Source organism: Dipodomys ordii, unplaced genomic scaffold, assembly GCF_000151885.1.
Source record: "Dipodomys ordii isolate 6190 unplaced genomic scaffold, Dord_2.0 Scaffold76, whole genome shotgun sequence".
Lineage (NCBI taxonomy): Eukaryota > Metazoa > Chordata > Mammalia > Rodentia > Heteromyidae > Dipodomys > Dipodomys ordii.
Genome location: NW_012267292.1, coordinates 4,059,440 through 4,077,140, shown reverse-complemented (window position 1 = coordinate 4,077,140; position 17,701 = coordinate 4,059,440). Strand labels below are relative to the sequence as shown.

The 17,701-nt window shown below is 37.8% G+C and overlaps 1 protein-coding gene across 1 annotated transcript in view; it reads left to right on the top strand.

Moving 5' to 3' along the window:
* Abca13 (ATP-binding cassette, sub-family A (ABC1), member 13) overlaps positions 1 to 17,701 on the top strand; it is a 394,418-nt gene that overhangs the window by 241,763 nt on the left and 134,954 nt on the right. Inside the window, exon 48 of the mRNA XM_013024383.1 lies at positions 4,915 to 5,023. Coding sequence (XP_012879837.1) covers positions 4,915 to 5,023 — 109 coding nt within the window. The remainder of the gene's footprint in view (positions 1 to 4,914; positions 5,024 to 17,701) is intronic.

Below are 17,701 nucleotides of genomic sequence, written 5' to 3'. Positions count from 1 at the left end.
AAAGATGGACCAGCATTCCATCATTATCTTTAGCAGTTTTCATGTTTCTTTTCCCAACATACCTGCAGGATTTCACATCTATTTCCAAACTTCTCTTAAGTATTTTTGTGTTACCTACTGGCTGTTCTTAAAACAAATGCCATCTATTTTCAGGTGTTGCTACCCTAATAGCTTCTCCAAGTGTAAGTTATTGGGTCAGTTACTTACTACTTCAATGTATCTATTCAACAAGAACTACCAGTCTCAGAGATCTCAATGAGTCTGAGAGCTTCTGCTACTACTGTAGGGCCAGGCTGGGCTGATCATGGTCAGGAATGAGCAGAAACAGCAAGCCTGCCTTGTTCCTGGAGTTATATGTGGTTTTGACTAAATGCAGTCAAAATTCAATAAGTAAGTAAAAAAGAAATAAAGATAAAAAAATTCTTAAAAGCATAACATGTAAAATTCTTGTGCATGCTTTATGCAGCTCAGTGGAGGATGTATGCCAGTTAGTCCCATGTAATTGTCATTTTTCTTAATCCATTGTGTGATCTGCTAGCTTTTCTGCCCTTAATTTTGTGAAAATATGCTTCCCTCAAATATATGGTGCCCCCAAAGCAAAGTAAAAGTCAATAAGCTTAAGTGATAAGTGGACAATGTTAGATTTGTTGAAAGGTAGCATGTCTTTAGCCAAACTTGTATGGCTTTATAGGAGAAATGAATCAAGCAGGATAATAATGAACTTTATGCATCCTGAGCATTCATAGTTTTTCTCAATGGTAATTTCCTTGGAAATATTCCCACAGATAATATGGGTCTACTGTGCTAATTTGACTGGATTTTGGCTTTAGTTAGAATAATGGTGAGTGTTTTAATTTAGGATCTTAGCACTGGAGCGTATACTTTCAATGATCAGGGAAGACCCAGAATGCAAATAAAAATTTTCTTACTTACAGATCTTTATTGGTTGCTTATTATCAAAATAGGGTTCCTGTGGGGAGTTTTAATTGGTGGGTTTAAAGCAAATGAAATCAGAGGTATTATATCCCAGGTCTAAACTCCAGGGTTTTAATATGTCAGACCTGTCATTCCTCCTACCCCAAGAAAGGAACAACCAATGGTGAAAGACAGAGATAGAAATTTGTCATATAGCACGGGCAGATGTGTGAAAAGGTTGTTAGCCTTTCCTCTGATCATTAGGGTACAGACATGAGATATAGGTATAACTAGACACAGAAATGGGTCAAAGAAAGGAAATTATGTGTAATTATTGCTTGTTCATTATTTTGGTCCTCTTTTGGGGGTATTCCAGAGAAGTTTTTTTTTAAACATTATCATCATTGGTTTGCTGGAGGAGACACAATTGTTTTAATTAATTAATTAATTAGTTAATTTTTAAATTTTATTTCATTTTTATTATTATCTTTAGGTAGTTGTATAAAGGAGCTGCCATTTAACAAAGGAGTTTATGAATACAGTATATCTTGATCAAGATCACCTCTTTCAACGTTTTCACCCATCCCACCCCTTCCCTCACTCTTAATTTTGTAGGATAGACATTGGATTCTTGACTGCATTTCCCCCCACTTCTCCTCTTCATTCATCTATTCATATCCCCTTGACAACACCATACCCCTTTTGAACATTAACTTCCTGGTGTTTTGCTTTGCTAAACTTTGATTTTGAGTTTCTAAGGAATATACTATTTGGAATCTCCCTTGAATGTAGCTTATTTCAGTAAATATGTATTTATACACTTGCATACCAGCCAATGTATTTACTTATAAGTTTGTAAGCTAAATCTAGCTTCCACAAATAGAAGAAAACATAGATCTTTTGTCTCTCTGGGCCAGACTTACTTCACTTAACATCATTTCTTCCAGGGTCTTTCTACTTCTTTACATATGATACATTCTAATGGATGAGTAAAATTCCATTGTGTATGTATACTGCATTTTCTGGATCCCTATATCCATTGAGGGGGTATCTGGGCTGATTCCATACTTAGCTATGCTGAGTAGTGCTGGAATAAAAATGGTTTTTCTGATGGCTTTACTGTAGCCTGGTTTGTAATCGTTTGGGTAGAAGCCCAGGAGTGGAACTGCTGGATCATAGAATATTTTTATATTTAATTTTTTGCGGAATTTCCATACTGCTTTCTAGAGGACTCTATTGTTCCTAAGGGGTGGTTTCAGTAGATGGAATTTATCAATCATATTCCTCCTGTATTCTGCAGTAATTGCAAAGAAGAAAATGGTGTTGAACAAAGCAGACACTGAGAGCTTTTCTCTTGCTTTTTATTAATTTGAAGATCCAAGCAAATAGTCACTAATTTTTATCAAAGTGGTTATAAATCACTTCTTACAAAAGCAGGTACAAGTTTCAGGACACTGTGTAACTGAGAGGTGACCACCCAGGTATGTCTGCACAGTCTGCAGGGGATAGGGATGAGTGCCCAGGATCTATCAAATAGGCTATAGCTGATTGACTTGTTCCACTGGGATATGGTCAACATAGTCTTCTACCATGTTGAAGAACTAGTAGGAGGTGGAGAATTGGAAGTTATCCTAGGTGATGATGCCCTGCTTCTGTCTGGTACTAAAAGGCCTAACTCATGTTTAAGATGAATACCAAGGGCGCATACGATTATAAGAATTGGCTGTAATGTGTGAATGTGTAGAAGGTCTTGGCTTTCCCCCTGTGTCATCAGGTCAGCTAAGCTATTCCCCTTTGGCTGTGTTGGAGTCCAGGAATGATGTCAGGAATAGATATAATCTTTCCCATCTTAGTATAACAGTCTATAGGCCAATGCAAGACATGCTGTTGGGTTCATAGTTAAAATGGCTGGCTAAGCAAGTCACTTGGCAAAGGGCATAGGTTTAGGAATTGTGAAAAATGGGGGTCATTAAGTGATCAAGAAGCCTCAGAGTTTAGGGACGGGAGCCAGGGAGTCTTTGCAGGGTCTTCTGACTTCCAGGGTCCACTCTTTCAAAGAACCTTTCCTTGATTTCTATACCATTGCTTCATGGCCTTTTTAAGATGAAAAAAAATCACCTGATTTTAAAATAAGTCAATAAACCAAATCAAAATGTGAAAGCTCCTAATCCAGGGGGAAGACTATTATCCCATCTATTTTTTCTTTTGAGTTAAGCTAATCAAGACATAATAGGAAGGAAGGTTACAGACAAGGATTAATGGGAGCTTCCAGTATCCACATTCAATGACTGGGCTTTTTTTTTTTCTTTTTGTCAGTCGTGGGGCTTGAACTCTGGGCCTGGGCACTGTCCTCTTCAGCTCAAGGCTAGCACTCTACCACTTGAGCCACAGCGCCACTTCGGCTTTTTCTGCTTATGTGGAGCTGAGGAATCAAACCCAGGGCCTCATGCGTGCAAGGCAAGCGCTCTACCACTGAGCCACCTTCCCAGCCCCAGGATTTTTCCTATAGTAGTCTTCCTTGACTTTAACAGAATTCTAAGTTTCCCTCACTTCTGGATATATGAGGTTGCAACAAAAGGTGATTTGAGAGTTATGCAGATGTGTGTGTGTGTGTGTGTGTGTGTGTGTGTGTGTGTGTGTGAATACAGAGCTGCACAGAAAGTTCTAAGCTGAGTGAAAAAGGAGGATATCCTTCCAAAATGTGATTTTATCTGCTCCAATTTAGTGCTGATTTTTCCATCAAAGAACTCATGCTTTGATCTGCTTTTCAGAATTGTGGGCTTAAGGTACATTACATAGTTTGTCAGGGAAGGATTGGGCCCCACTATGTGACTCTGTTTAGGTATAGCCTTAGACATAGAACATTCGGTATTCCGTGATTAGTATGTCTCAAACTGCATTTCTTCTTGGAGCTTAAGAATTGATAGCAAGGTTTATTCTATGAATGTAAATGAGTATTTCAAAAAGGTTGTCTAGGATGTTGAAAGAAATGGGCATGCGTTCTGTTTTCTAAAGCATTTCATGAAGTGGGCTGAAAAAGAACTGGGGAATACTCTGTTGTATAGCTTTGTAGCTCCACTTGATTACTTAGCTGTTTTCATGAACGCTACAGGTACCAGACACACACACACATGTTGGTTTCAAAACAACTGCTTAATGTATAATGGGTTGGAACTCAGTTTACTCTTAAGTCTGGCTGTCATTTTGCATAAATGTCCATAAAAATTCCAACAGGTTTCTCTGGGGGTAAACTTTTTGTGGGAAAACTATAATTCTTCAGGTTGCAAAAGTCAGCATTGTCTAAAGAAATGAGCTCCCCAGTCAAATGATAGAAGACTCAAAAGCACCAGTTGACTTATTATATTTCTTACCAGCTTATTATATTATATTTCTTACCAGCTTTCTAGATTGTGAATGTTTTTTTCATTAAAACACGGATTTTGAAATATAGATAGTGATGGTTTGATGGGTATTCTATGATACTTTTTATCTGAAGTCAATTACATTTTTTTGGTTTTTCTCCGCTTTTTTTTTTAATCCAATAGGCACACAACTTTTTTCTCTATGTTCAGCAAATGTTCAACTCAATTTATTTTGAGAAATAATGTTCCACATTCAGTCATTAATTTGAAAGTAATCATTTTTTCTGATCATCTTCCACAATTTTAATTTGCAGGTCAAATTTCATTAGCTTACCAACAGAGAAAGAAAAAAAATAAATGGGCTTTGGTTCTCTTTTCCCCTAAGACTATAATTATAAAACAACATTCACATTTGTTCTGGGGGGAAAATTCATCTATTTTTAGCTGTAAATTATATGCTTGAGACAAATATAAAATCAGCAGACTGGAGTTGACTGCTCACTGGCCAGCATGAAGAAACTTTGTTGTGGGTCCCACAGCCCGGTGTAGTTGAAGTTAATTGACACATGCATTCAAGCCCTAGAATAGACTTAGGCACTACTTTTATGAGATCCATTAAATTGTCTTTCTTTTGTAGGTGTGGTATAATCAGAAGGGTTTCCACTCCTTACCTTCCTACTTAAATCATGTAAACAACCTTATTCTGTGGCGACATTTACCTCCTGCTGTGGACTGGAGACAATACGGTAATATTTGATTTTTTTTAATGCATTGTAACTGATTACTTCCAAGGAACAATATTTTTTTAGTGAAGATTTTTTTATTGTGAAAATACTGAAAAGAACAATATATTTTAAAGTAAAAGAAACAGAAAGGTTTTTATAGGAAAGAAAAGCGCAATGGGAATATTTCTATTAGCAGCCAAACATGTATAAAGATTTACAAAGTCAAAGGCTCTGTCTTTACATGTGTGTCATTAAATATCTAGCTTCCTTGAAACCTTGGCCTCATTTATAAAAGAGAGCTCTATTACTCTGTTAATGGGAATGTAAGTTTGTTCAACCACTCTGGAAAGCACTATGGAGGTTCCTCAAAAAAACTAAACAAAGCCACCCTGTGATCCAGCAAAATTTATCTAATAGAGCACAAACAAGGCCACACAAAATCTACCAGCACAGCCATGCTCATTGCAGCATTATTTATCACAGCCAAGATTGGGAATTAGCCCAGATACCCCTGAATGGATGAATGGAACAAAGACATGTGGTACATATACACAACGTACTTCTACACATCCATCAGAAATAATATTATTCTATCCATAAGGCAATGGAAAGATCTGGAAAAGAATTATATTAAGCGAAGTAATACAAACCCAGAGAAACATAGGTTGCCTGTTTCTTTTTCATTTATGGTAGCTAGAATGTGCCTATAAATCTTACCACACTGGGTGGTAAGCAAGGGGTAGCAAATGAATTAGCTGAAGTGTATTATACTCTATGGAGAGCATACATAGTATAATGATTTTTAAAAAGATGAAATCAAAGCCCAACAAAATAAGTACCAGGAAACAAGCACTTGCAAGCGGGTAGGAGTTGGGCCAAGGGGGAGAAAAATAGAAGAAAGAAGATGGAAATGTGGAGAGGGCAGGCAAGAATTCATTGTATAGACCACAGAACTGAAAAACAGAAGGGCAGGGGTGGGCAGAAGGAGGATGAAGATGTTGAAGTTGTGACATAGATCAAGACACACTGTGCACATAAACTGCTTTGTTAAAAGGCAAAATAGTCACTATATAACCTAAATTAAGATAAGCAAAGGAAGGGGTATGTTGGGAGGGGGAGAATGTTGAGCAGGGAGACATTTATCAAGATGCATTGGAGTTATAAACTGCTTTGGTGAATGGAAATTCCTTTTTACAACTATTTAAAGATTATAAAAAATACTTAATGGAGAGAACAAAAAAGGTAAGTCAAAGCCTGGCACTGGTGGGTCATACTTGTAATCCTCAGTACTCAGGAGGCTGACATCTGAGGATCTTGATTTGAAGCCATCCTGAGAGGAAAAAATCTGTGAATCTCTTTCAATTATTCATCTCCCTCCACAAACAAAGCTGGAAGTACAGTTTATGGCTCAAGTAGTAGAGTACAAGCCTTGAGCAAAAGAGGGAAAGGACAGAGCCAAGAGCCTGAGTTCAAGTCCCAGAACTAGCAAGAAAAAGAAAAGAGCCAAAAAAAGATGACTTGAGAATTCTTTCCTAAAATTATTTTATGGCTTTACTCTCTTACAAAAGCAAGAATAAATTAGCTATTGGTAGTATTAGGAATTGAACTTAGGGCCTCATGCTTGCTGAGCAAGCAATCTTTACCGTAAGACCCATGCCTCTAGCCCATAAATTGACTTTATTTTTGTCCATTGAGGGGCTTGAACTCAGAGCCTGGGTGCTGTTCTTGAGCATCTTGATGTTCAAGGCTAGTGCTCTACTATTTGAGTCACAGTGCTACTTCCAGTGGTTAATTGGAGATAAGAGTCTCACAGGTACTTTTCTGTCTGGGCTGGCTTTGAACTGTGATCCTTAGATCTCAGCCTCTTGAGTAGCTAGAATTACAGGTGTGAGCCATAGACACCTGGCTCATAAATTTTTTTAAAGGATAGTTTTGATATTATTTTGCAGTAGAGAATAGAGACCACTTTAGTACTGTCACTATTGAGAAGGTGAATACTGTAATTTGATTTATGCTGGGTCTTCAACTTGTCACTTGATCACTATTGATGACTTATGCTTTCTTTTTTTTTTTTTTGTCGGTCGTGGGCCTTGAACTCTGGGCCTTAGCGCTGTCCCTCAGCTCTTCAGCTCAAGGCTAGCACTCTACCACTTGAGCTACAGCACCACTTCTGACTTATGCTTTCTTAGTTTGGTAAAAGACATTGGTCCTTTTCTGGAATGGAGAGTTAATTACTGGTTTAAAGGAGTGTTCATTTGCTTTAGTTGAGCGAGTAAGTTATAATTTATCAATTCAATTCAGTTCTTTTAAAATAAGAAGGAAAAAACCTAGGTAGTGTAAAGCATCACAAAATATATCCATCATAATTTATTAGCAAACTATATTTATTGAAACATTAATTGACATGTAAATTAATGCTAAATAATTATTGTAATATGCTTTCACCTTCCTTCAAACTTACTCAGTTTTTCCCATTTGTTTTCATTTCCCTAGTATGTGTGTGTGTGTGTGTGTGTGTGTGTGTGGTGTGTGTGCGCGTGCGTGTGCGTGTGCATGTGTGTGTGTGTGTGTGTGTGTGTGTGTGTGATGTTGGCTATTAAACTCAAAGATTCTGTATATAATAGTCATTATATAGCTAATCTATACCCTTAGTCGGTTATCAAGTTTGTTTTTGGTGCGGTGCTGTTGCTGGAGTTTGAACTCAGGGATTGAGCACTGTCCCTGAACTTCTTTTGCTTAAGCCTGTCTGTATTTCTGGCTTTTTTGGTAGTTTTATTAGAGATAATAGTTTCATGGAGTTTACTGCCTGAGTTGGCTTCAAACCACAATCCTTAGACATCAGCCTCCTGAGTAGCTAGAATTATAGATGTGAGCCACCAACACTGAGCTTACTATCATGTTTTTAATAAAATAAATTTATTCTGTGTTACTCTAGTAATTTTACTAATAATGAGTAGCATAAACCATTAAAATATGTATGGCTAAGAAAATTACCAAACAAGTTTTAAGTCATATGTACTAGAGACAAAATAAGTTTATGAAATATACAATATATTCATTAGTATTCATTAGATAAAATACCCTAGTTTATGAAATACACAATGTATTCATTAGTATTCATTAAGTAAAGTACCCTAATTTTGAATTTTTATCTCAATTTGTGTAAGCTAAGCAATGTTTGCCTTCTTTACTGAATAGAAAGCTGATATAAAAAATATTAACTAACAGTTCTAGCTGTGAGTAAATTTGGCTCTGGAGTGAGCCATGACTAGTGTCTAACTTTTGCTGATAACAAATCTTCACTGTTCCATGAAACTGAGAGATTATGTCTCATGGACATGCTTCATGGGTAAGGAGCCATTAACAGTGGACCTTGAACAATAAGCTGATGGTTGAAGTCTGAAAGCTATTCAGAGGCTTAGCACTATGAGTAAAATGATAGAATGCACTCATAGAGTCACATATAGAGGGATCATTGTCAATCTCTCTGGAAATACTGAAGTCAAGTTATGCTTCACATTGATTGGTGATGTAAGGACTATAGACTTTGGTAGTGGGTCAGTAGCTAGTCTTTCTCAATATTTGGGGATAATGGCAGAATCAGCATTGTGGGTTAGAATGAATGATCTGGAAGCCAGGAATTAAGGGAGGTGGGGTGAGCGAGAGTGGGAGATGGGAAGGGATGGGAAGGGGAAACAAAGGAGGAGGCAACAATGCTTGATAAGAAATGTACTCATTACCTTGCCCATGTAATTGTAAGCCCTCCGTATGCTATTTTCACAATAAAAAAGGGAAGCTATTTTCAATCTAGGGCCTATTGGAAAAACATCTCATAATTTAGAGGTAACATAGGCAAGGCTAGGGTAAATCTGGAGAAAACACATGATAAAAATAGAAACAAATGAGAGAAGAGTTGATGTAGAGAGGATAGGGAAAAGAAAGGACTTCAAATTTGAACTCATCCATCTGAGCTTTATATATCGAAGGACTGACTGTTCAGGGCTGACGGCATTGTAAGAGATGTGAGGAGGGAAGGAAACTTCAAGGTAGCAGCAAAGTGGGTTTGATTCATATATACACATGAAATTTTGCGAGAGGATTCTGAGCAGAGATGCTGCAATCCTCTGTGGGAGGAAATCTTGGCACAAACACCCGGCGAGAACAGACTTTCATGTAGAAGGGCAGGAAACATGGCAAAACACTTGAGTCATTCAAGGATTTTGTTGGCAACCTCCAGTAGAGTTGTAGACACATAAATCAGAATAGAAGGAATAAAGCAGAAAAGACGAAAGACTTAAGAATTTAAACAATGAAGCCTTCTGCTTTGTGGATGTTTGACAGTGAAGAAAGTGTGTGTGTTTGTGTGTGTGTGTGGGGAAAATAAATAATGGGGGCTGGGAAGGTTGCTCAGTGGTAGATTGCTTGTCTTGCATGCATGAGGCCCTGGGTTTGATTCCTCAGCACCACATAAGCAGAAAAAAAGCCAGAAGTGGCACTGTGGCTCAAGTGGTAGGGCATTAGCCTTGAGCTGAAGAGCTGAAGGACAGTGCCAAAGCCCAGAGTTCAAGCCCCATGACTGGCAAAAAAAAAAAGAATAAAATAAATAATGGGAGTACTGGACAGGCTGATGAGATATGGCATATTCTGAACATTCAGAATAAATAAAGAAAACTGTGAATAAAAACCTGGAAAGAGGCAAACAAAGAATATAAATGAAGGGTTTTATCTGGAAACAGTGTTTGTTTGCAGGATGGCCAGAATTTTATAGAGGGCAAGAAATAAAACATTATTTAATCTCATTTTTAATAAAAGTATAAGGACAATGTAAGTCTAAAAAATTATATCCAACATTAGGCCTGCTTTAAAAATTAGAATCTGTTCCTGTTGTATCTCCTCTCTCAAGTCGTATGAGGTTCTAATATATTCCATTGAAAAATAAGCACAAGTATTAAGGCTGAGGTAAAGAAGATCTTGAGTTTATTGCCAATCTGGGATAGAGAGAGAGAGAGAGAGACCCTGCCAAAAAAATATAAGGAAATAAAGAAAGAAAAGAACGAAGGAAGGAAGGAAAATAGAAAGCAAGGAAGGAATACAAATGAAAAGGCAAAAGAAAAGTAAGCATAAATAAATCATATAAAAATAATCAAGTGACATAAACTTGACATGCGCTATCAGACAGTAGTTTGAGGATTTTATGAGGAACTGAATGATAGTTTCCTTTTTGTTTTAACCAGTAAATTGATTTGAACACCAGGCTTCCATCTGCTCCCTATAGCCATGTGTGCTAATCAACGACTGTATCCCCATTTCCTCTCTTTCAATCCTGTTCTTTTACTTCCATCAGGCTCCCAGGAATGTCTAGACACTTTCTGTGGCCCTCAGCATTTTCCCAGTGAAGTACTCCTTGTCCACTTCTGCCCATCCTTATCCCTGTAGTCTTGGTGTAATTGATGGTAGCTATTAACCCCTTCTGGTACTCTCTCCTGTGGGATGTGTCATAGAGACTTAGAATGGTGCTGTTGCTACATCTTTTTGAGATGAGTGAGTGCAAATGATTTACAACATTGGAGCTTCTCCTCCATTAAAATAGACATTCATAGCATTTGCAGAGATAGACCAGTTCCCATACAAACAAAGTAAGGTTCAGGCATCAACAAGGTATCAGAATTGGCTTCATTTTTCCCTCATTTCCCCTGGAAGTATTAAATAAATAGCTAAAAATACGGCGTAACATAGCTTTGTGGGAGCTTTGGGACCTGGTCCAAGATCTATAGCAACCAAAGAAACACCTAATCATAAAGAAGTAGAGGATTTCACGTGTGATTTTATTTGCTTTGGTCACACTCTTCTTTGTTGTGATTTGGGGGAAATGGTGTCCCAATCACCAGTATCTTTCTGTGAACTAGAGACATAGCACAAATAATTCTAATCTGTCCTAAACTGTCTGTGGGCTGCCTGAAGATTAGGTTGCTCTGTCACATGCATGGGGTTCTGACAGCCACAAGATAGTTAGATCTCAGTCCAGAAAGGAAGTCAGGAGACAGTGGGTATGGTCTGTGAAAATCACAAGAGGACTATAGACCCACAGGTACCTGGGCCAGGAGATGGATTCACAGAATAGCAGAAGGCCTTTAGAAAAGCAAGAGTGAGAAGACTAAGGGAAATCATGACACTTAATAGTAGCCCTGTGTTGAGGGGGAACCAGTCAAAAATAGTTTCCAGATCTGTGGCAGTTAAGGTTCAAGAACAATCAGAGGCCACAATCTTTTCTCTCCATGCAATTAGTTAAGGTCTCCTTATCACAGAGCAAATGGGCTACTCTAGGAGAGGTGGCTATTTTGTTGATGTAAACTTAGCAAGCTTTTTACGATATATGGATTTTATAATCACTAAGTTATGTGATGGCAACAGATAAGGAGACAATTGCTTTTGCAAAGATGATTTAGGGTTCTCACAGATAGCATAGAAGGGGTCCTGCCACACCACTGAGAACCATGGAGAAGACCCCATCATCAGTGAAGGAAAGGATCAGGGGAAATGGGCAAGAATTTTTAGAACTATGTGGTTGTAACTGATTCTGGGGTTCAGGAGTTGTCCTTTTTGGTCTGGTACCTGGTTATGTGGGTGATTAGATCAAGAAACAGAAGAACACTATTGGCTGGACCCCAGTCATGGATGGCTTGTGTCCTTGCTACATCCTGTTATCATATGTGTCTATCAGTGCTCATCTCAAAAGTATCTACTGCAATAAGCATTTCATTTCTTGATAAGTTGCGTTGACTTAAAAAGGTACATTTATTTTCAGTTATCTGAAAAAAAACTCTTAAAGGTATTTTATTTGTTTTTTGTTAAGATTTCAATTTTAATTTGCCTTGTTTACACAGTCCCTACAGGAAAGGAAGATTTGTTTAATACATTGCGAACATAGATGACATAACATCACTGGAGGGTGTGTTGTGAGTTTTCATCAACATGTTGATTAAGAACTCCCATTAGCATGGCTCTGAACACACTAATATTTTACACTATTGCCTTGACATTCATTTGTCATTATGGGAATGGACAGAGATGAAACTTTCAGCTTACCATTGTAATAAAATGAAAGCTTGCCCTGATGAGAAAGTTCACAGCAGTGGCTAAATCTTGCATGTGGCGTTGATCTCAGTGATCCTAGACCTCCAGACCCAGGGGAATCTGGGCAATGGGAGCAGGATGCATATGGACAACATATAGTTCTCATCGCAGTGGTCCTGCAGAGGTGTCTCAGCAGAAATGACATTTATTTCTTAGAGCTGAAGGAACTCTCTGAAGAAGTTGGTTCATTTGAACCCAGACAGATTTATTCTGTCCTCTGTTTGTTAGTTTACAACTTATCAGAATCCCTAATTAGAAGCATGATGCTTGATGTAAGCTTGAATATAGCCCATTCCAGTGGAATCAGTTTCTAAGGCTGGACCTGGCCTAGGCTAAAGAGATGTACTTTGAAAGAGAGGGTAATTCCTCTTGTATGAGTGAGTATAATTCTGTTGTTCTATTTTGGCTGTAGCATGTAAAACCTCTTTGGGTGATTCAGGAAAAGAGAGCTGGAGGTCTGAGCCAGAGTGTAGACTTGGGATTTGTGAGCATGCAAAGGACCAAGAGGAACTTAATACTTGTTTTCTTCAGTGTTTCCCCCTCCTTTATGCTTACTCAGTAATTTAATCACAGCATCATAACATTTGTAAGGATTCCAACTGAACTTAAATGTGAGTTGAGACAAAACTCCTAATTATTCCTCTGCCTATTCCAGCACATCCCATAGTCAGCCATTAAATCCCACAGGGGTATGTCTTCAGTACTATTACTATTACTCACATGGCCCTATGTGCCACCTGCCCTGCCCTCTGGTCCCTAATTGTGTCACCTCCTCATGAGTGTTCATGTCACCCATGGACCATGTCTATGAGATTGTGGTAACCTTCCTATTCTGGCCCAGAAGCATTTTGTTCCTCTTTGCCTTCCCCTCTTTCCTTTCCTTTCCCTTTCTCTGGACTTCTCCTCCCCCCTCTCCCTCCCTTTTCTGTCTTCTTTCCTTCCCCTCAGCCTTCCCTCTCTTCCCCCTCTCTTCCCTTTCCTTCCATTTTGAGGTACCCATGACTGAACCCAGAGCCACATGCATGCGATGCACAAGCACTCTTTTATCTGAATCCAGGCCCCAGTGCTTTTGTTTTGCATTTTGTTTTAGGATGGTATTTTGTTGACTTTGCCCTCCTTGAATCTGAGCTCCTTCTGCCCCTGCCTATGAAGTAGCTGGAATTACAGGAATGTTTCACAACACTTAGCTGCTTGGAAATTTCTCTTTATATTGAAGTGGGTTGCTCACATACTTTCTTTCAGTTTCTCCCATTGATAGTTGATTGATTATCATATACTTAAGGTCAAATAGTGAACAAAAACCAAATGCACAAATTAATTCTGTGTGTCTATCCCATGTCACTTCATATTACCTCTTTGATCCTATACTATGCATCTACATGTTTCCCTTTATACTTACTCTCTTCTGAAATCATTTTTTAAAAATCAAGATTCTACTTGTATTAATACAGTAATAAAATATATAATCATGCTGTTGACATTTTGCTGGGAAAAGTGCTTCTAAAATAGTCCTTTTTGTTTGCATGTACCAATACTGGGGCTGGAACTCAGGGTCTGGGCATCATTCCTTAGTTTTTCCACTTAAGGATAGTGCTCTACCACTTGAGCCATACCTCCATTTTAGCTGTTTAGTAGTTATTTGGAGATAAGAGTCTCACACACTTTTCCTTCCAGGAATGGCTTTGAATCAGGATCCTTAGATCTCAAACTCCTCAGTAGCTAGAGTTAGAGGTATGAGTTATCAACCAGCTCCTGGCACTAAAATTCTTGTCCCCAGTTCAGGATGGTTTTTGTTTGTTTGTGGTTTGTACTGGTACTGGGCTTGAACTCAGAGCCCGAGTGCAATCCTTTAGTCTTTTCCATTCCAGGCTGGTGTTCTACTTGATCCACAATTCCACCTCTAGCTTTTTGCTGCTTAATTAGAGATAAGGGTCTTATAGACTCTTCTGCCAGGCTGGCATATGAACCACAATTCTCAGTTCTCAGCCATCTGAATAGTGTGGATTATAGGTAGTAGTCACTGTTATCCAGCAAAATTCAGGACTTCTAGTGTTTTCCATATGTGTTAATTACATAGCCCATGCTTTCTAAATGGGCATGTGCTCACTGTCATTTCAGTTTCATATCTTTTTACACCTCTGTCTCTCTCCTTAGCATATTGAGGTCTTTACATCCAAAAGACTGATGGCCCTCTGGGCCTTTATACTTGTATGTTCTCTACACAAACTGCCATTTCATCTCCTAGATGCTTAATGAGAAGTTAGTCATTTCTTTGCCTTTCAAGGCCAAGCTCAGATATTGCCTGGTTGGGGTCCTTGCCACTCTTGCAGAATGAGTTAATGGCTTCATCTCTCTTCCCCCACAGTCCTTAGCTTCTCCAATTCATTGATAGATCCAGTATTAACAAGAATTTGTATACTATGTCTAGCATTCTCCTGACATAGTGACAGGTCATCAGAGAAAGTAATACTTTACATTACCTCCTTTCATGTATACCTTTAGTTTAAGTAAGAAGAATACAAACACTTCATGGCTGGTATTTAAACTATGGGTGTGTCTGTTTTTTTTGAGTCTTTGAGGATTTTAATAAATGTTTTAATTAAGTAAATGAGACTTGGTACCATTATTAGAGGGCTTCTGTAGCATATTCCATTATTATGATTATATGCAATAAAATGCACACTTGTTGCTTTTATTATTATGTCTTTTAAAATTAGCATGAATTTATTGGACTGATATTAAATAAATATAGAAGAATGAAAGTAAGAGGAAACTTGTCTTAATCTGATGAAATTAATTAGATGAATCAGAAGATTAAATAGACGAGTCCCTAATAGATAAAGAAGTAGCTTAAAGGAAGACAGAATAAGAATGGAAGTTATTATTGCATTTATTTTTTATATTGAAGTTATGGATGATAGAGGTAGTAGTTGGAAATGTTGGAGGAAACTACATCAACTCTGGGTTCATATTAAATTTAGACATACAGTCAACAAAACCTGCTGCCCTGTTGGAGGAAATGACTTGAGCAATGTCCACCATGGTCAAACTACAACCACTGCACACTGGAGTCATCAAGAAGTTAAACACACTAATTGTACTGTGATCCCACCCAATTTCTGATTTAAGGGATTCTGGAGCAAGTCTTGATCATGTGACTTTCTAAAACCCTCAGGTGACTCTAATGTGCACCAGGATGGAGAACCATAGACTGAACTTCACAGCTGATTTCACATTTGACCACTGAAACACAAGAGTAGACAGGGGAATTTAGAAAGTGATACCCATGGTTCTTCTCTTTAAGGAACAAGAAAACAAGCTACCTGAAGGCTTGGAGAAGGCTGAGTTGCATATAGAATCAGAAAAAGCTTTCTGTTCCTTCCATCCTCCCTCCTTCCCATCTTCTTTTTCCCCCTTCTTGTGACAATTAGAATTGTCACAGAATAAGTGACATATATATGGGGTACAATGATTTATGTATAAATCATGTAAAGAGAAAATCAGGGTGATAAAAAATAACTCAAACATTTGTTGTTTCTTCATTGTGAAATATTCAAAATCTTCTTTCTTGATATTTTCTTGATATATATATATATATACATGATCACTATTGTAATTACCATTTTGTGCAATAGACACCAGACATTATTTCAATTCTTAGTAATTTCATACATGTCCCAACTTTTTCCTATCTCCTCACCTCCCTTACTTTTCCCTTTTTCCTCACCTCCCTTATTTTTCCTTTTTTTTACTAGCTTGTGCTAACCACCTTTCTAGTCTCAATTCTGATGTCACTATTTTCAGTTCTAGATGTTAGATCTTGCAGTAATTGCCTTTCTGGGCCTGGCTTATTTCACTGAATAGAATGTCTGCCATGTTGCAAATGACAGAGTTTCATCTTTTTATGGCTCAATAACATACCACAGTAGTATAAAAACACACTACATTTTCCAAATCCATTCATCAGCTGATAGACAACAACATTGATTCTATTCTCTGAGTATTATGAGTAGTGCTGCCATGACCATAAGAGTGCAGCTGTCTCTGCCACAGATTTCATTTCCTTTGGCTAGGTACCAGAAGTAAGATTGTTTAGTCAGATGGTAGTTCTATTTGGAAGCTTCTAATAAGATGCATGCTGCTTTGTACGGTGGTATGCTAACTTATATTTCTACCAACTATGTGAAGGAATTCCCTCCCCCCTACATTCTTTCTGCAACTAACAAGTTTTTGTTTTGTCTTTTTGGTAGTGGTCATTTTAATATTGTTAATGCAGAATATGTTTTCATATATCTATTGACTATGTGTTCGGACATATATAATCATGTCTTTTGACAATCTTTAATCATGTCGTTGTTATTCATTTCCTTATATATTCTTGATAGTAACTCATTCTAGAATGTGTTGCTTGTAAATATTTTTCCCATTGTGTATATTGACTCTACCCTTTTGTATCCTTTCCTAGACAGAAGCTTTGGTTTAATGTAATGCTATTTATTTCTTTTTGCTTTTGTTGAAATCATACCAAAAAGATCCTTGCCTTGTTTTCCCCTATTTTCATAGTTTCAGGTTCCTGACTAACTTTTCAATCCATTTTGCTTTGATTTTTGTATAGGGTTCAAGATAGAATTTTAATATCATTGACTATCCAGTTTTCCTGGCATTTTTTATTGAGACAGTCCTTTCTCAACAAGTATTTGACACCTTTATAAAAAGCCAGTGGAGTATACATAAATAGATTCATATCTGGACTATCCTGTTCCATTGGTGTTTTTCTTCTTGTCTTTACCCTTCTTCCATTTTCCTTTTGTTTCCTCCCTTTCTCCCTGCTTCCCTCCCTCTCCTCTTTCTGCCTTTTTCCCCTCCTTCCTTAGGCCTTGAAATTGGGATACTTCTGCCTCAGCCTTCCAAGTGTTGGGATCTTAGACATGCATCTCCACACTCAGTTTAGATGGGTATTTTTATTTCAAAACCATGCAGCTTATTATAGTGTGTTTTTTAGTGAATCAAGAAGTCAGATATTGTTGTTTCCAAATTTGTTCTTAAATTTTTGCTTAAGATGCATTGCCTATTGAGTCTATTGTAATTCCATATGTATTTTTCTTTCCATCTCCCTTTCCTGTTAGCATTGTTCTTTCCCAATCCCCCCAAATGCTACAATTCATTAAGATGTTGTGTATTCTAAGGAAGAAAACAATAGGTTCATGATAGAGCAAAGGTAAAGTGGACCTGAGACTAAGCATAGTAGTTTTACTTGCACTAATTTTGGGGTTATTTGTTTGTTTCTTCGACAAGGTCTTACTGTGTGACCTAGGCTGGCCTTGAACTCATTACTCTCCTGCCTTCGCCTCCTGAGTACTCAAAATATGTCTGTACCATTATGCCCAGCTTCTGCTCTTCTGTTAATAAAATCAGACAAACTGCCTAGGAATGAATCATCCATGTATACGTAGAGAAAATGAGCCTGTGAACAAGAGATAATCTTTGATCTTTGTAGACACAGACAGAGAATGAACAGATTTCAGGTATTGTTACTTTCACTCTTGTGAAAGACAGCTTGCAGTG